At 40.6% G+C, this 20,142-nt stretch overlaps 1 protein-coding gene across 1 annotated transcript in view; it reads left to right on the top strand.

Moving 5' to 3' along the window:
* The first annotated feature begins 1,082 nt into the window (after window positions 1-1,082).
* The window catches only part of RNF144B (ring finger protein 144B), a 68,535-nt gene continuing 49,475 nt past the window's right edge, over window positions 1,083-20,142 (top strand). The window contains exon 1 of the mRNA XM_024756738.1: window positions 1,083-1,282. Within this exon, the coding sequence (XP_024612506.1) occupies window positions 1,115-1,282 (168 nt within the window). The 5' untranslated portion in view covers window positions 1,083-1,114. The remainder of the gene's footprint in view (window positions 1,283-20,142) is intronic.

The raw sequence follows: 20,142 nt of genomic DNA, 5'->3' as shown, positions 1-20,142 counted from the left end.
GTGGCACACGGGTCAGTAGTTGTGGCTTGCGGGCTCTAGAGCGTAGACTCAGTAGTTGTGGCGCACGGGCTTAGTTGCTCCACGGCACGTGGGATCTTCCCAGACCAGGGCTCCAACCCGCGTCCCCTGCATTGGCAGGTGGATTCTTAATCACTGAGCCACCAGGGAAGCCCTGAAATTTTTTTTATTGGAGTAAAATATACATAACAAAAGTTATCATTTCAACCATTTTAACTGTAATTCAGAGGTATTAAGTACATTCACAATGTTGTCCAACCATCGCACTATCCATTTCTAGAACTTTTTCGTCGTACCAGCAACTCTGTATTCATTAAGTGATAACTCTCCATTTGCCCTTCCTCCAGCTCTTGGTAGTCACCTTTCTACTTTCTGTCTTTGTGAATTTGACTGTTCTAGGTTCCTCATATAAATGGAATCATACAATATTTGCCCTTTTGTGTCTGGCTTATTTCACTTAGCATAATGTCTTCCAGGTTCATCTGTGTTGCAGCATGTGTCAGAATTTCATTCCTTCTTAAGGCTGAATAGTATTCCGTTGTACGTTTATATCACATTTGTTTATCCATTCATCCGTTGATGGACATATGGATTGTTCCCACCTTTTGACTGTTGTGAATTATGCTACATCGGTGTGCAAGTATCTGTTTGAGTCCCTGCTTTGAATTCTTTTGGGTGTACACCCAGAAGTGAAATTTCTGGATCATATGGTAATTCTATATTTAACTTTTTGAGTGACATTCTCTTTTTAAGTGTTCTTTGAATCTGTTGAATTGATCATAGCAATGAGATTCCTAAATGGTGTGTTTGTTCATAGTTGTCTTTTAATTTCCATAGTTGACTTGATATGAGTCAGGACAGTGAGGTCACCTTACATTTCAGGACTCTAGGAATAGGTTGCCAAGGTGATAAGCTCTCTAATCCATGGTTCTTAGAAGTGCATTTACTATACACTTAGATCATTGAGGGTGAGGATTTGCCCTGCTGGTGCCCAGATGTGTTGGTTAAACAATAGCTGTGTCAATGGATATAATATTTTCTGCTTTGGGCCTTCCTGTAGGGATTGAGGAGACTGAAGAACGCTGAAGACAGGCTGATGGGCTCAGCTGGTAGGCTCCACTGTCTCACCATGACCGCTGCCGAAAATCCCACACCTGGAGACCTAGCTCTGGCCCCCCTCATCACTTGCAAACTCTGCCTGTGTGAACAGTCTCTGGACAAGATGACCACTCTCCAGGAATGCCGGTGCATCTTTTGCACAGCTGTAAGTTTACCCTGATGCTTTCATCATGAGAAAATACAAAGGGAAGAATTGTAAAAATACAGGATATACTTCTGTGACTTACTGAGAAGCCAAAGTTTGCTACAATATGATTCTGCTTGGGAGAGCAATTCCACATTTGGATATGATTCCAAATACTATCTTGAATAGTAAACCCGATATTTACTGGGATTTAGGCAAAGTGTAACATGTATGTGAAGTTTAATTATTGGTTGAATAAGCAGCATCTTTCTGTTCTTAAAGCTCTAGCTAAGGAACAAAATAGACATTTTAAACATGCCTTAGTTAACTATCATCTGTAAGAAGCTCATCAAGTGTTTTGAATGATGGAGAAATCAGGTAGCAATTTGCTGAATTTTCCTTCATGTACTTGCTCGTCTCCTACAAAGCACATGGTATACAGCTGTTTTACTTTGTCGAATTTCCTTTTAAAATTTTTTTTCCTATTTTCACAATATGCCGAATGCTGCTTATTCCTCATAACAAATATAACCCTAAGATCTTCAGGGGTGGGCTTGTCTCTTAGTTTGGCACTTGGTATCAAGGCCCGTGACCTTGATTACATGTATCCCTGAAGGCTGGTTGGTTAAAGAATAAAGATAGGAAATGGACTGATGGGTTCATGGGGACTACTAGAAGTGTGAACCAGGTGGTCTTGTTCAAATTTTCATTTATTAAAGCGTTTTTTGAGCTCCTACTCTGTGCTAGGCACTTGATGCTGGGAATATAAAGGTAAGTAAGATACTCCCCACAGAAAAGATGGACACATTGCAGGAACTATACAAGAGTTTGGTGAAATCAGGGATGGCTAGACGTAACATACCGCAGGAGTGCCTCACCCACTTTAGGAGTGGGAGGGGGATTCCTGGTGGCAGTGCTCTCTGACCTGAGGCCTTAACAAGAGATTGTAAACTGATGCCTGTGGGCCTCTTCGGGCCTCAGCACATTCTTGTTTGCATCCCCAATTGGGAAATTTCAAATAACAAATTGGTAAATTTTTCATGAAAAAAAGAAAAGTAGCAAGATATAGCACTCTGGGCCTGTATTCATAGGCCCAGAAATAAATGATCTCTCCTCTATTTATGGTACCTACCTCTCTCCTGTGTGTCCTGTGTGTTTGAATTAGTTACACTTTTAAACTAAGGATGGATTAAGAGTCAGCTAGGAAGAGTGCTGGGCATTTCAGCATGGTAGAGGGGAGGGCCTTATGCCTAAATTACAGTAGTCACTGTTTATCTTTGCTTTGGTAGGCCTTGTATGGACAGGCTGTTAATATTTATTATACAATAAGTATAATAATCACCGGCCAAATGTGGGTTTAATACCCCTGACTTGTGAAGGAAATTGACCAGTTTAGATACAGTGATCAGTGCTTAAATCAACGGGAGTAAGGAGAAAGAAATCATTTGAGGAAATACTGGAATAATTTATTAAAAGACATTCTACTAAGCATACTTTAAAAAAAAAAGAGTTAAGGTGAAATAAATTTTGCTCCGTCTCTTTTTTCTAAGTTAATTTAACTAACATGACACATTTTCTAGCTAGTTTATATCAATTTTCTTAAATTCTTTTGGATTGAGGATTAGCACAGAGAGAAGGCTTGCAATAATTTTTAGGTAAAAAGGAAAGTGACTAAAATCCTTTCCTTATGTTTTCAACTGTAGGATCCAAAGATGGCAAAGAAATAGTATCATGTATCCCTTTATTCAACATATATCTAGTGGGCAGCATTTGTGTGTTTCGGGAACTGTTCTAGGCACCGCGATTTATCAGTTAAAGAAACAAAACCCAGCATAGATCCTTGCTCTTAGGAACTTACATGCTATCAAAGGAATTACATAATAAATAATTAGCATACTAAGTAGGTAAGTTACATACTAGTGGGTAATAGGGGCTTAGAAAAAAAGCAGAGCAGGAGGTTAGGAGTGTAGGGACCAGGATGTTACCCCGATAGTTGGGTGGACAAAACGAGGCTTCAGTAAGTGATGTTTATGCTGGTTCTTCCTCATCTTGTCAGCGTGTGTTGCTTCGCAGGAAGTAAGGAAATGGCCTTGTCATCACGGGGCAGCTTCAGTTTCCTTTGGTCTTACTTTGTTTCTGAGTGCTGTGCTTCAAAACTGTTTTCTTTGACTTTCTCACATCGCTTCAGGACCTTTGCTAATCCTTGAAACAAATGAGTCAGAAGCAACATTCGGTTAAAGCCAGAGTGGAAATTTTTGTCTGAGGGTTAATGATGTTTCAAAGCAGGATATGGAATTCACTTTTTGCAATGAGATCTCGAAGAGCAGAATTCAAATTTGTGCGTCAACGTTGGATAAGGAATACACAGACAAGCAAAGGCTGTGTTTCATACTCACAGATTGCTGCCATTGCCATATTATTGTTTCCATAGATCTTAGTTCCCAGTTAAAGACAGCACAACTGCTTCTTATTTCTCCTTCAGCAGTTTGGGGGTAGGAGTTAATACAATTAGATTTTTCTGCCATTTAGAGTCATATTTCCTCATTGTTGGGGAGTACTCAAAAGCAGAAAGACAAATGGCTTGGTATTGTTGGTATCCCTTCAACTTGGGAACTTTTCATCGCTGTAAACATTAACCTTCCCTGGCTTCCCAATACCCCATTTTCTATGATCTGCCAAAATAGTGAGCTGTATGTGTTTGATTACATTAGTGTCTATAAATTTGCAGTTGATACCAGACTCACCTGAAATACTATTCTAACGTTTCTGTTAGAGCTCTTATTTCTTCTTTTTAAAAACCAGTTAAAAAATGTATCTGAGGGTTACTGATGTTAAAAACCAGTTAAAAATGTGTCTGTGATCCCCCTAGATTTTGATTTGCATTCAAATTAAAGATATTAAATGTGTTTTGTGTTTTCAAGGCTGAAAAGAAACCTGTGACATTTTTTAATAGGCTGTATACTGCTAATTCCCAATTTTAAGTACGATTGGATGACATCTTCCAATTATTGGCTGGGAAAGCCTTCTTGTGCATGCCATATATTTAAAATGGTTTTGCTAAGATGGCTCCCTCTTCCCTCTCCCATGAGGAGAATGTCCAAATGTAATGGTTCTCTTGCTAGAGATGGTGCTATACTTATATATTTTCATCAGTTCAATAAAGCTCTTTATACATTCTGTCCTTGTCCTGTTTTCCCTAAGAAACAGTGTGATCAGTGTGCTTGGAGAGTACAGGATGGACAGTGTCTAACTGGACCGTTGGCTGTAGGCCCGCTCAGACCTGGCACTTAAGCAGGTGTTCCCTAACCCAAGGGTGTTCCATGACCCTCCAGCTCTGTTTCCAAGTCAAATTAGCTTGGAAACGTGTATGTTTTCTAGTCCTCTCTTGGAGGCATGTAAAGCATAATTGCATTTTAGAGACTCCGTGAAATCTTGTGGTTAGAAAGAAAGCAGAGGGACCCTGTTGACCTTCTCCTGATGAAGCATTTCCGTTTGACCAATGCCACCGTTTTTTTGAGTGGAATACCTATTAATTTCCCCACAACCAGTGCATGGAAGAATGCCGCTTTGACTTACCCTATGGATGTAATTCTTGATTTAAATGACATCCAGAGGAAGGAAGGGGACAGATGTTGCTTCAAATAATCCATCGATGTATCTAGTTTCTTGTTAAAAGAAGCTTTACCATGTTCTATTTGAGAAGATGGTTTCTGTTAGACTGTTTGCTCAGATTTAACATAGAGAAGAAAGTGTAGTATGAAGCGAGGGAAGCTAAATATACGGACAAAAATGGGTGGAGCTCTCACTAGCATGACTTAAGTCATGAATCATTAGGTGCATCACAGAGCCAAAGAAGTTGATATTGTGGGATTACAGAGAGAGGTGTTATAAAATTACTTGTTGTACTTGAAAGTTAAATATCTCAGGGGTGTTAATTAATAATAATATGGAAAAAGTCTCTTTCTCTCTCTCCCCACCCTCCCCCATGGATTTAAATAATGCAAATATGAAAATTCAAATTCCCCTTTTCTAGCTTTTGCAACACACTCTTTCAGATAATACCACACAATTATAATTCAAGGGAAAGAAAAACAAATTCACAAAAATCCATTATCAAAGGAGGGAAAATTTGTGGGTTTCTCCCTTGTGAGCAGTATTTGCCTCTCTGATTTATTTTGGAAGCTATTTCTGTCAGCCACGAATTAAAGAATAATGAAAACACAGTTGTTGCTTGTTTTCATAACCTAGATAATTTCACCTAAAAAGAGTTAGTATGTTGGCATGGCCTATTTACCATTCAGATTAAAGACAGGATGTGCTGAGCAAAAAGAAAATAAAGTCCAGCCATATTCTTGCCTTTTTTCCATTATGTTTTGTTGGCTCTGAGTAGTTAGAACTCCTTTTACTGTTCATTTCTCTGAGCCAAATGGATTTTCCAGTGTTTGAAAAAGTGAGAGGAAATATAAAGCTTTTTAAACCAAGCCCTTCTTTTCCTTGGGGCCTGTTGGGTGACCTTTAAGCAAGGCCCACATATAGCCTGGGAGACATTTACAGTGTGGGAAGATTTGCAGTGTGTGTGCGTGCATACGTTGTGTATGTTTCTGAGTACATCCAAACATACATGCGCACCCACACGGACTGGTAACTTTCAAATGAAGCAAAGAACCTGCAGTGGTTCTTTCCTGGATTCTAACTGATACCTACATAAGGAGGAAGGAATGTCATTTTTCTATTCCCACCTCCATTCTTCCCTTCCAGTGTCGCACTCATAGTGGTTAAAAGTGCAGATGCAGAGCTAGGAAGACCCAGGCTCGTGTTCAGGCTTTGCTGTTTACTGGTGTATAACTTTAGGCAAGTTCTTTGGCTTCTGTGAAACTTAGTTCCTCACCTGTAGGATGAAGGGAGAGTAGTGGATAGTAGTATCTATCTTAGAGTGTTGTAGGAAGCATCGAATGAGAATCCCCGTACAGCAACTAGCACAGTCCCAAACCCCTAGTAAGTTAACATTATTATTCCTCTCTTTCCTAAGTTCTGTCAGTATGCTGAGCTGTTCTGTTTTTCAAAAATGTTTTAGAGGAAGGAAATCGTGTAAAGGCTTGACTTGCTTCCTCATTAGCCTTTTATAAAAAGGTGGTTATACAATCCAAAAATGGGCAGAAGACCTAAATAGACATTTCTCCAAAGAATATATACAGAGTGCCATCAAACACATGAAAGGATGCTCAACATCACTGATCATTAGAGAAATGCACATCACAACTACAGTGAGGTATCATCTCACACCAGTTAGAATGGGCATCATCAGAAAATCTACAAACAACAGATACTGGAGAGGGTGTGGAGAAAAGGGAACCCTCTTGCACTGTTGGTGGGAATGTAAATTGATACAGCCACTATGGAGAACAGTATGGAGGTTCCTTAAAAAACTAAAAGTAGAATTACCATATGACCCAGTGATCCCACTACTGGGCATATACCCTGAGAAAACCATAATTCAAAAAGAGCCATGTACCACAATGTCCACTGCAGCTCTATTTACAATAGCCAGGACATGGAAGCCACCTAAGTGTCCATCAACAGATGAATGGATAAAGAAGATGTGGCACATATATACAATGGAATATTACTCAACCATAAAAAGAAACGAAATTGAACTATTTGTAGTGAGATGGATGGACCTAGAGACTGTCATACAGAGTGAAGTAAGTCAGAAAGAGAAAAACAAATACCGTTTGCTAATACATATATATGGAATCTAAAAATAAACAAAAAAATGGTTCTGAAGAGCCTAGGGGCAGGACAGGAATAAATACACAGATGTAGAGAATGGACTTGAGGACACAGGGAGGGGGAACAGTAAGCTGGGACAAAGTGAGAGAGTGACATGGACATATATACGCTACCAAATGCTAGTGGGAAGCAGCCACATAGCACAGGGAGATCAGCTTGGTGCTTTGTGACCACCTAGAGGGGTGGGATAGGGAGGGTGGGAGGGAGACACAAGAGGGAGGGAATATGAGGATATATGTATACATATTGCTGATTCACTTTGTAATACAGCAGAAACTAACACAACATTGTAAAGCAATTATACTTCAATAAAGATGGTAAAAAAAAAAAGTGGTTATATAGGTGATTTCAACTCACTACTATTCTGAGACACCCACAGATTAGCAGTTAGGGTTGAGAAAGAGAAATTTCTCTGTTGGATCTGTCCAAAGAGTGGCTAATGGCTGCATGTTTCAACTGAAGACCTAGCAGTAGGACTTATAGGAAAAACCAACACAACTTGGAAAGTCAATAGGTGAGCATATTTCTGGTGGATGTAAAAGATTCAGATGGAAGTGTCTCAAGCTAACGTTTAAGAGCTGCTGACCCCCAATAAGAATATAGTAATATAATTACTTACTGGCTTGATATGTTTAATCTAGTATCATTTTTAGTGTCTTTTATTGAGAACTCTGTGGACTGCAGGAAATAATGAGGCATCTTACTCCAGCAATGTTATGGAACAGTTTTCTGTCCCCTCTTCTGGTCATGTGACCTGCCAACCTATCCTGAAGTTTTAAAATCTCCAGCTCCCTGGATTCCCATGTCTTCTAGTAGTACTAAATAGACAGAAGTAAATTCTGCCAGTTCAGAGCCCTCTCTTGCTCTGTTGGTTTCTGGTACTAAAATATAGCCTGGCTTGCAAGGTTGGTTTTATGCTTTCCCTTAACTTTATCTTGGACGATCGATGGTGAGTTGGTAAATTTATCTTTGTCTTTGTTTATTTGTAAATGACCTCAATGTTCTTGCTGCTTATGCTTGACTGGAGTTTTAATGATAAAACTATGATGACTTGTATATTTGGCCACTGGTGTAAAAACACAAATTTTGATACTTTCTTTTTCCACTGACAACTGAGTGGCTGCAGGTCAGATAGCATCTGAGAAATAAGGGCAAACTGTAGTAGCATGAGAAATGGACTAGAGATGACTTAAGGGGGAGCTGGTTTCCTGGACCTATGATCTCATCCATTGCCTAATGCTTACCACTTACTTATTCAAGGAAAGTGGTAAAATGTGGCCAAAGGAAAGAGCAGCAGAGAGAACCATGCTCTTAAGGCCCTAATGGTGGTGTCATGGCATCATAGTCCTAGAATAGGAAGGGACCTTAGATCTAATGCCCCTGCCTTCCTAGTGAAAGAAGTTCCTTTCCTGGATGCCAGAATGGCTTGACATTTAAGAGAATAGATTTCAGATCTGGTTGTCTGGGCTTCATTTATTCAACAGATTTATTGTGCCATGCGCAGCTCTGATGGTGAAGATACAGTCATAAATAATCAGATCAAGGTCTGGTTTTCAAATAGGTCACAGGTTAGTGCAAGACAGGTTAGTGTCTGTACACTAATAAGTAAATGCAGAAGTCAGAGATGATATGTGCTCTGAAGAAGAACAAAGCAGGCGGAAGGGGATAGGGAAAGCTGAAGGAGAGGGGTTTCTATTTTATGTTAGATGGTCAGGGAAGTCTCACTGCCAAGGTGTTATAGTTAGCCCTCTGTATCTGCGGATGCAGAACTGAGGAATGTGAAAGGCCGACTGTACTAGGCCATATTGTCTAAGGGACTCGAGCATCAGTGGATTTTGTTATCTGGCGCGGGTGCTGGAACCAACCAACCTGCCCACCGCACGGATACAGAGGGTTGACTTATTTAAGCATTTATTTATTTAAGCAGAAAATACATTATTCTGTATTATTTGTTTATTTCTTATTTAAGCAGAAAATACATTATTCTGTATTTAAGCAGAGACCTGAAGAACATGGGGAACAAATGTACAGATGTATAGATGCCTGGGAGAAGAGAGTTTTAGGTAGAGGGAAGCAAAGGTCCTAAGCTGGAAGTGTGCTTGATATGTTCAGATACAGCAAGGAGGCCAGTGTGCGTGTGCATGCATGTGTATGCGTGTGCGTGTGCGTGTGCGTGTGTGTGTGTGTGTGTGTGTGTGTAGGGAGATCAGACATGAGGTCAGAGAGATAATGGTGTTTGTGGGTGGGACCTTGCAGGCTATGATAAGAATTTCGACATTAGGTTGATGTGAGAACAGAAACCTTTGGAGGAAAAAAAGAAAGAAAGAAACCTTTGGAGGGTTTTAACCCACAGTGTAACATGATGTAATTTTCCCCCCCTTTTTATTTTATTTTTTGTGGGTTATTTTGGATCTAATGTTGTTTTAAATGGATCACTGTATTAATAAGTGTTCTCCAGAGAAACAGAACCAATAAAAGATGTGTGTGTGTATACACATGCTCTTACATATATGTATATGTGTGTACGTGTATATATGTAAGAGCATATATATATACGTACATATATATATATACACATACATATCTTTTATTGGTTCTATTATTAGGATTCTGTTTTCTCTTAGATTTATTATAAGGAATTGGCTCATTCAGTTATGGAGGTGAAGTCTTATGACCCACTGTAAGCTAGAGACTTATCAGAACCAGTGGTGTGGTTCCACTCTGAGTCTGAAGGCCTGAGAATGAGGAGAGCCAGTGATGTAAGTTCCAGTCTGAGGGCAGGAGAAGACCAATGTTCCAGCTCATACAGTCAACCAGAGAGAGTGAATTCTCCCTTCCTCCACCTTTTTGTTCTATTCAGGCCCTCAACTGATTAGATGAGGCCCATCTACATGGTGGGTTGGGGGGCAGGTGGATCTGCTGTACTCAGTCTTCCAACTTGGATGCTAATCTCATCTGAAACACCCTCACAGACACACCTAGAAATAATGTTTAACCAAATACCCAGGTATCCCATGGCCTAGTCAAGTTAACGCATAAAATTAACCATCACAATCACCCTGCCAGCTGTGTAGCGGATGTACTACAGGGGCAGGGGTGAAAGCATGGAGACTAGTTAGAAGGTAAATATGATAATCCAGGCCAGAAATGATAGTGGCTTGGACCAGCAGGTGATAGCCATTTATGTCTATGGATAGTCTGAGTCTTCATTTTCTTTTATATAATTTAGGGATAATAATAAATCATCCTTTAAGGTTAGAGACAAGATCTAGATAAAGCATGTAGTACAGTGCCTGGAATACAGCTAGCATGTATAGCTCTACTGGTTTTGGTGTGATCATCTAGATTTTGCTTGAAAACATCCAGGATTGGGACACACCATAACACTAGCTATTCAGTTATTGGAAATTCTAATCCTGAATTATCTTTTTCTTCTGCATTGATTTGAAACCTGTTTCTATATAAATTCTACTTATTAGTATGAGTTCTGTTCTCTAGAATAAAATTGGTTGAAATCAAATTTTTATTCTATTCACTAGCCTTGTATTATTTGAATGAAGGTTATCTTTCTGTTAGAGGGCAAGGACAAGGTTACTCATTAAAAATTCACCCACAGGGCTCTGTCCAATGTGGGAATGTTAATAAATTTGTTCCCCCTTCCCCTGGTTCAGTTGACACAATTCTTTTGGAACAAGCTTCATTTGCACAACATTCTTGACTTTGATCATTGGTTGAACAAGTACTTAAGGCTTTTCTACTTTCTTTTAGAAAAGCGTATGGTATCAGGGTAGCAGGGTGGTTCTAGAAAATGGACCAAGATTTAATTTCTTTTTCACAAAGAAGGTTATAAACAGATGGTATGTTGGTAATCTACACTTATATGTCTTTTTATTTTTAAAGCATACCTTGCCGGTGTTTAATTCTTTGAACCACATAGCAGAATGTGATAGGCTGGCCAAACATGCAAATCATGACCAGAGAGTGGGCAACAGTGGGTATCCAGGGCTTCCCTGGTGGCACAGTGGTTGAGAATCTGCCTGCCAATGCAGGGCACATGGGTTCGAGCCCTGGTCTGGGAGGATCCCACATGCCACGGAGCAACTGGGCCCGTGAGCCACTGTTACTGAGCCTGCGCGTCTGGAGCCTGTGCTCCGCAACAAGAGAGGCCGCAATAGTGAGAGGCCTGCGCACTGCGATGAAGAGTGGCCCCCGCTTGCCACAACTAGAGAAAGCTCTTGCATAGAAACAAAGACCGAACACAGCTGTAAAGAAAGGAAGGAAGGAAGGAAAGGAAAGAAGGAAGGAAGGAAGGAAGGAAGGAAGGAAGGAAGGAAAGAAAGAAGAAAGAAAGTGGGTGTCCAATGAGAGAACTTTCCCTTCCATCCACTGAGTCACCAAAGTTTATTCTTTTGAAGTATCACCTGTATTCCAATTTCCTCTAAGTCTATTCCCATCTAAGTCCTGATTCTACTCTTCCATTTGCTACTGCTGTGTACCAGCCACTGGGCTAATTGTCTGCATAAGGTATAATCAGTCCAGCCTTCACGTGGGAAGCAGATCCACTGATAGAGGAAGTACAGTGTGCTGAGGGTTCATGTGGGAACCCTCTTAAACTAGACTTGAGGAGGTCAGGGAAGGTCTCCTGAGGGGATAAGGCCAAAAGATGAATAGGAGATTGATTGATAGACGTGCTACAGGGAGGAGGGGCAACCACGTGTGAGGCACAGAACCAAGGAGGAGAGGTCTACTGAGGAACCCCACTGAAAGACATCCCTGGAACATGTTGTTGGAAGTATGGGTGTTCTTGGGCAGGAGGCTGGAAAGGCAAGCAGGGTCTTGTATGCCATGTTGAAGAGCATTATGGAGGCACTGGAAGGCTTTGTTTGGGTGTGGGGTGGGGAGGATGGCTTTGGCATAGGGTTGAGAATGGTCTGAAAGTGCACAGAACTGGAGTAGGGTGAAGGAGGGCGGGTGGGTAGAGCTCAGAGAACACCCTCGTCAACATATGCTGTATTTATCATGGTAGACTGTACTTTTGAGGTATGGAGTATTTAAATTATTTTCATGTCCCCAATTTCTCCTCCTTCCTATCCATTTGGATACTACTCTCAGATTTCTTAAAATGTTGCTATCATAATGCCACTGCCATTATTAGGGATTCACGTGATCCTATTTGAATCATACTCCTTAGTGCTAACATTCAAGTTCCTCTAGGCCGTTGTTGCAGTGTTTACCCAAATCATCTTCTGCTACTTCTTGTGTGTGAGGTACCTCATACCTCCAGGTCCTTACTTCTTCCTACCTAGAATTGTCCTCTTTTCTTTCTTTTTTATTCCCCCTGCTCAATTTCTTTTTTTTTTTTTTTTGCGGTACGTGGGCCTCTCACTGTTGTGGCCTCTTCCATTGCGGAGGACAGTCTCTAGAGCGCAGGCTCAGCAGCCATGGCTCACGGGCCCAGCCGCTCCGCGACATGTGGGATCTTCCCGGACTGGGGCACGAACCCGTGTCCCCTGCATCGGCAGGCGGACCCCCAACCACTGTGCCACCAGGGAAGCCCCCCCCTGCTCAATTTCTAATGATGTCTCATTGCTTGGTCAGGGCATACCTCTGCTCATTATTCAACAAGTACTTATTTTGACGAGAACACTAGATTGGGGAGGATTTGTTGATGAAAAGCTCAAACATGGTTCTTACCCTGGTAACATCTGAGTTATGTTACCTGAGTGTAAAATGATCATCTTCTCTCTGAAAGCATTTAAAATCTGATTTAAAAGATTTCATACAAATATCTGTATTGTCTTGTACTCTAGCTGTTTGGCATAGATCCATTTTATTTTTCCACCTAGACTTGAAGTTCACTGAGGGCAGAAACCCAGGAAGGTAATTAGGTATCATTAATCATCATTGTTGTTGTCATAATAATAGCAGCAAGCACTTATCCAACTTAGTGCAAGGCATCATTCTAAGTACTTTAACTTATTTCATCCATATCATGACCCAAATCGGTCATTAAAAAATATCTCTATTTCTGGGGCCTCCCTGGTGGTGCAGTGGTTGAGAATCTGCCTGCCGCTGCAGGGGACACGGGTTTGAACCCTGGTCTGGGAAGATCCCACATGCCGCGGAGCAACTGGGCCCGTGAGCCACAACTACTGAGCCTGTGCGTCTGGAGCTTGTGCTCCACAACAAGAGAGGCTGCGATAGTGAGAGGCCTGCGCACCGCGATGAAGAGGGGCCCCTGCTCGCCACAACTAGAGAAAGCCCGCGAAAAGAAACGAAGACCCAACACAGCCAAAAATAAATAAATTTTTTTTAAAAAATCTCTATTTTTGAAGATCATGAAGTAGATATACAGTAACTGCCTGTTTGCTAGTATAACAGTTTTTGGGATTTGTGTACTCATGTTCTGAGGCCCAATCAGCCATCCCAGGCAAATCATTCACCTAACTGCCAGTTTCCAAAAGTACCGGGACAGGCATGGGCAACTGTGCCGGGACCAGATGACCACTCCAGTTAACTTCAAGTCCTTCTTCAAAGTTGGCAGTAATTTCAGTGTGACATGTGGAAGATTTTTGTTCCTCTTTTATCTCTTTGTAGAAATAGGAAGCCAACAGGCAAATGAAGGCCCCCAACAGAAGAGTGAGAAGAAAAAGCTACTTGGCTGAATTCAACTCAGAATGGCTTTCAGTCTTAGACCTCAGCTGTCAACTCAGAATGGCTTTCAGTCTTAGACCTCAGCTAAATGCAAAGGTTTTGGTGACCAGTGTCATATATGCTGATGGGGGTAGAGAATTTAATTAGAAATAGAGTGAAATCTCAGTTACTTATTGTCTTCTATTCCATTTTTCCTTGTTCTCTTCTTTTTAAATTAAAAATTAAATTTTAATCTTAAATGTGACATGTGCTGGTTTTAAAACAAAGTTAAAAACCTTTCAAAGTATTGATTATATGAACAGTTCACCTGTACCCGCTTCTAGACTCTTTCTCTGTTAATGTATAGAAACACATGGATGGATACATATTCATGCACATCACGTAATAGAGAAGTGGGATCTGTAACTTGAGTTTTACAAATTGAACCTAGTGTTTTGTGGACATGTTTCTATATAATAATGTACAGACCTACCTTCCTTTTAAAGTGCTGCGTAATGCTCTCTGGTATGGCCACATCAAAATGTATTGAACTAGGTCCCTCCTAATGATGGGCCAGTTTTTGCTGTTATAAATAAACATTTTTGTACTTACATAAATATGAAAATATATCTGAGATAAATTTCTAGAAGTGGAATTGCCTAATTAAAAGGTGTGTGCATTTTAAATCATCACGTGTTGCCATGTTGCCTTTCCATACTGTTGTGTCAGTTTACATTCCCACCAATGGTGTAGAAAAAAACCCCCTTCTTTGACACTCTGGGTATTCTCAAACTTTTCACCTTCTCTAATCTGATATGTGAAAAGAACATACTATCTCATTGTTTAATCCATGCTTCCTTTTTTAAAGGAGGAAGTTAATTGCAGCAAAACAAACTCATTTCATGAATCTATCTTTAAAAAATATGTGGCTCGTCCAGTGCCAGTACAGTTTCAGCTGATTTTATACCTTGGTATTCACAGTGCTGTCAAATTAGAAAAATGGGCCCTGTCTGGAAAAGTATACACATAGGAGACATGAATGAATGAAAAAATAACGCTCATAGCGGTGGGCTTAAGGTGGTGGGAGATGTGTTATCACACACACACACACACACACACACACACACACACACACACACACACAAACTCTATGTTCAGCGACAAGATGTTACTAAGTAGGAAAAGAAACTTAAAAATTTAGACAAGTGGCAGCCGAAAAGGTTGTGGGTTAACTAGAAAATTCAATTAACTCTAAAACACCATTTTCTGAACATTTAAGTTAATCAAAGTTTGGTTAGGATATGGATTTCAGATATGCATGGAACCTCTCGGAATCAGGCTGGACACAGTCAGTGCCCCGTTTCTATGGAAGTAAATAGCTCTGTGTTAACTGAAAGCCTCAGTGGTTTTGAATCATTTCCCACCCCCAGTAAGGAGGTCCTTTTGGTTTGCCTCTTCTGGAAAGTGTTTGTGAGTTATTAGCCACGTGAATGTAGGGTTTTAATTCAATCTTTTTGACCCTCTCTTTATTTACCTTAAAAAAAAAATCAAGGAAGGGCCAGCAAGAGCATTTGAGTACCTACTATGTAATATTTATATTGTAAGATAATTATTTTTCCCCCATTTACTCTTACCCTGCAGTTTACAGATCGAGAAACCAGTGCAGAATTAAGTTGCTTGACCAAGATCCATACTCTTAATTCCTGAATCATAGGGTAGTTTGGATGAAATAAGAACAATCTCTGTGAAAATACATAATGTACTGCCTAGCACATAGTATGTGCTCCCTAAATTTCATTTGTTAGCATGAACAATGGATGAGGCCCATATTAGGTTTTTGTAATCCTAAAAGTTTCTAAAGCTGGACAATGGCCTTTCTGATGTAAAACTGACAACTGGTTTTTATGTACATAAAAGGTGAATCAGTACAAAGAAGATGTAAGTAGCAAATGATTTTTAAAAATCCAAGGATTTCCAGAGACCAGAGAGTATATGTATAATCTGAATACACTGGTGGCCATAGCCCCAGGTTGAAGGGATTGAGGGGTGTGCTATGAACTTTCAACTGTGTGACCTCAGGCAAGTTATTTGAGGAAAACAAGTGCTGAGAGATTAAGAGGTCTGTTTTACACACCTGGAAGCTTCCAGTACACTTAGTGTACATTTAGATGTTGAAACTGAAGTCAGGGTTCAAGCCCAGACTTCCTAATTCAAAGATGAGTGTTCTTTCACCCCCTCATGCATCATGCTTGTAGAGTTACTGGCATTCCCTAGAGGTTGTCAGTCTTCCAATTGTTTCCAAGTGCTTCCTGTGTGCTGAGGGTAGTTAATGAATGAGGGACTCTAAAACAACTGGAAAAAAATATTTTATAGCTGTAAAAGTTTCCTGGGTATGGTATGAAATGCAGATCATTTTAATATGGAATGGTGTCTAGTTTTTGAATAATTCTGTGGTTTATGGGGTCAGTAACCTTCAGATGGAACAAAAGTAGTGTTTTCAAGTTATAAAGATTCCAGTATTTTCTCCTGCTTTTGTTCTAATGGCAGAAATCATGGTGAGGTAGGGGGGAAGTAAGCAAAGGCTGTGTCTCCACTAGACCTTGGTTTAAATCTCAATTCCTATATTTACCAGTCATGGGAACTTAGGGTAAGTTACCAAACTGCTTTGTGTGAGGTGGGACTAATTCCGTCTCAGAGTTACTATGAAGATTAAACGAGATAATTTTAAGACGCATACCAAAGCTATCATAGGATCTCGACAAATATTCTTATTGCCATCATCTCCTCCTTTCTCCTGCCTCTCACGTAATGAGTATTTTAGTTCTAGGCCAGTGGTCCTCAAACCAGCAGCATCAGGAACAGCTGTGAACCTGTTAGAATTATACATTCTTAGCCCCACCCTAGACTTACTGAATTAGAAACTCTGGGGATGGGGTCCTGTGATCTGTGTTTCAGTTCCTCCTCCAGGGGTTTCCGATGCACTGGTCCAGAGTATTTGCAGAGCACTCTATGAGTGAAGTACATATGAGTTGCTCACTATCATGTGTTTTGAAGAACCTAGGGGCAGGACAGGAATAAAGACGCAGACGTAGAGAATGGACTTGAGGACACGGGGAGGGGGAAGGGGAAGCTGGGACAAAGTGAGAGAGTGGCATGGACATATATACACTACCAAATGTAAAATAGATAGCCAGTGGGAAGCAGCCGCATAGCACAGGGAGATCAGCTCGGTGCTTTGTGACCACCTAGAGGGGTGGGATAGGGAGTGTGGGAGGGAGATGCAAGAGGGAGGAGATATGGGGATATATGTATACGTATAGCTGATTCACTTTGTTATAAAGCTGAAACGAACACACCATTGTAAAGCAATTATACTCCAGTAAAGATGTTAAAAAAAATCCTTTAAAAAAAAAGCAAAAAGGGCTTCCCTGGTGGCGCAGTGGTTGAGAATCTGTTTGCTAATGCAGGGGACCTGGGTTCGAGCCCTGGTCTGGGAAGATCCCACATGCCGTGGAGCAACTAGGCCCGTGAGCCACAGCTACTGAGCCTGCGCATCTGGAGCCTGTGCTCCGCACCAAGAGAGGCCACCACAGTGAGAGGCCCACGCACCGCGGTGAAGAGTGGCCCCCGCTTGCCACAACTAGAGAAAACCATTGCCCAGAACGAAGACCCAACACAGCCAAAAATAAATAAATTAATTAAAGTACCCTTAATTTAAAAAACAAAACAAAAATAATTTTTTTAAAAACAAATTTATTTATTTATTTATTTTGGGCTGCATTGTGTCTTTAGTTGTGGCACACAGGCTTAGTTGCTCTGTGGCATGTGGGATCTTCCTGGCCCAGGGCTTGGACTCTTGTCCCCTGCTTTGGCAGGTGGATTCTTAAACACTGCACCACCAGGGAAGCCCAAGACAAAAGAATTTTAACAATGAATATCTATATTCCCACCACCTCATAGATTCTAACATTAACTTTTTACTGTTCTTGCTTCGTCACACATCTGTTGTCCATCCCTTTAATTTATCCTTCTGTCTTTTGTATTGTGTAGTTTTGTTTTGTTTTTTGGCCACACTGTGCAGTATGAGGGATCTTAGTTCCCTGACCAGGGATCGAACCTGTGCCCCGCACAGTGGAGGCGCAGAGTCCTAACCACTGGGCCACCAGGGAATTTCCTGTATGATATAGTTTTAATACTCACTGTGAATTCTCTTGTAGAATGTAAGTACTGCATTCTCCAGTTGTTTGCTTAGATTGGTTGAATGGTTGTATTTGATAACTTGCTTAGTCTTATGTCATGGCTAAAGGAGTTTCTTGACCCTTTATTATTTTGGGATTTGTTCCTTTCTGTGTTGCTGAGACCTTGTGTGCATTCCGAGAGAGTCAGAAGGGCTGCTTGAGAGTTCAAATAGGGACTCTTTAGGGACACAGGAGGAGGAGGGAGAAAGTGATAAATGAGTTCACTGGAATCTACCGATGTTTAATCTGGGATGTCCTTATTCTCACTGCCTGTCCTGGGCCTGTTGGCTGGGGCGCTGGGGCCAGCTGAGGGCTGGCAGTTCTGAGGTCTAATGTTTCTTTGGAGGAAATGGATGGATGTAAGCTTGGCAGGCAAGCGTTGTTGTTGTTTTTTTCTCTTGGAACCATTGGTTGCTTTTCTGGGTGTACTGTGTCGTAAGATAGCATCTGGCACAGCGGGATCCCTTTGGAACTAGTATTAGAATTGGGGCCTGCCTCTGTTAAGAAGGGCAGCACAGGTGAGACAAAAGGGAAAACCTCAGAATGGTCAACTGAAGAGTTATTGAATTACTCATGTTGGAAGCAGGTCTTAGCGCTCCTAGTGCCTGCTCCCTGCTCTGATTGAAATGTTCTTCTAGGTTAGCAGATTTAATTGGCTTCGTTGTGAGGATTGACGGGACTGCAACATTTCCAGTGGATTTATCTTCAGAGCTATTACTTTCCCCAAGTTTCTTAATTTAAATGTTTCATGATCACTTGAGATCAAGATAGAAGCTTTTGATCATTGCTGCTTGGTGGGAACTGGAGGTACTTTTAACTGGGGCCTAGATTTAATCTACCATATTGAATGACTGTTCTCAAACTTACAGGGTGGATCTGAGTACCCTTTTCCAGAAAAAGTAATAGCACTATTTTAAGGTAAAGTGTTTCAAGATACTTTAAATTTTTATATATATTTAAAATTTACATATATAACTTCCCCTTCAGACTTCCTTTACTATTTCTTCTGGAACTAGTTGATGCATGTATTCTCTATGAAGATGAATTTTCTAAAATGATATAAAGGCAGTGATGATGGACATATTTTCCTTCATTAGACCTGAGGGCATGGATGGTATTGAACCTAGTGGTTCTGACTTGGTTGCACGTTGGAATCACTTGGAGAGCTTAAAAATACTGATGCCAGTTCAGCAAGGTTTCAGAATACAAAATACAAAAACCAATTGTATTTCTGTGCACTAGCAAAGTAATATGATAATGGCATTAAGACAACAATTCTATTTACAATAATATCAAAAGGAATAAAATACTTGGGAATAAATTTTAAAAAAGAAGTACAAAGCTTATACTCTGAAAACTACAAAACATTGTTGAAAGAAATTCAAGAAGACTAAATACCCCATTTCATGGATTAGAAGACTTAATATTATTAAAAATGACAGTATTCCCCAAAACGGATCTACAGATTCAACACAATTCCTATCAAAATCCCAACCATCTTCTTTGCAGACATTGACGAGCTGATCTTAAATTCATATGGAAATTTGATGGACCTAGAATAGCCAAAACAATTTTGAAAAAGAAGCACAAAGTTGGAGAACTCACTTCCTACTTTCAAACTTACTACAGTACTATAGTAATCAAAACTGTGTGATACCATCAAAAGGACAGACAGATAGACGAATAGAATAGAATTGAGAGTTCAGAAGTAAATTCTCATGTTGTCAATTGATTTTCATCAAGGGTGCCAAGGTAATTCAAAGGGGACAGAATAGTTTTTCAACAAATGGTGCTTAGACAACTGGATATCCATTTGCAAAAGAATGAATTTGGACTGCTTCCTCACACCATTGACAAATGTTAACTCAAAAATGGATTATAGACCTAACTATAAGAGCTAAAGCTAAAAAAATCTTAGAAGAAAATATAGGAAATAGAAAAAACTTAATGACCTTGGTTTAGGCAAATCATGAACAAAGGAAAAAAATTATACTCTATCAAAACCTGGGCTTCCCTGGTGGCGCAATGGTTGAGTCCGCCTGCCGATGCAGGGGACACGGGTTCGTGCCCCGGTACGGGAAGATCCCACGTGCCGCGGAGTGGCTGGGCCCGTGAGCCATGGCCGCTGAGCCTGCGCGTCCGGAGCCTGTGCTCCGCAACGGGCGAAGCCACAGCGGTGAGAGGCCTGTGTACCGCAAAAAAAAAAAAAACAAAATAAAA

This window comes from Neophocaena asiaeorientalis, unplaced genomic scaffold (assembly GCF_003031525.2).
Source record: "Neophocaena asiaeorientalis asiaeorientalis breed wild unplaced genomic scaffold, Neophocaena_asiaeorientalis_V1.1 scaffold627, whole genome shotgun sequence".
NCBI lineage: Eukaryota > Metazoa > Chordata > Mammalia > Artiodactyla > Phocoenidae > Neophocaena > Neophocaena asiaeorientalis.
This window is presented reverse-complemented; position numbering and strand designations above follow the sequence as displayed.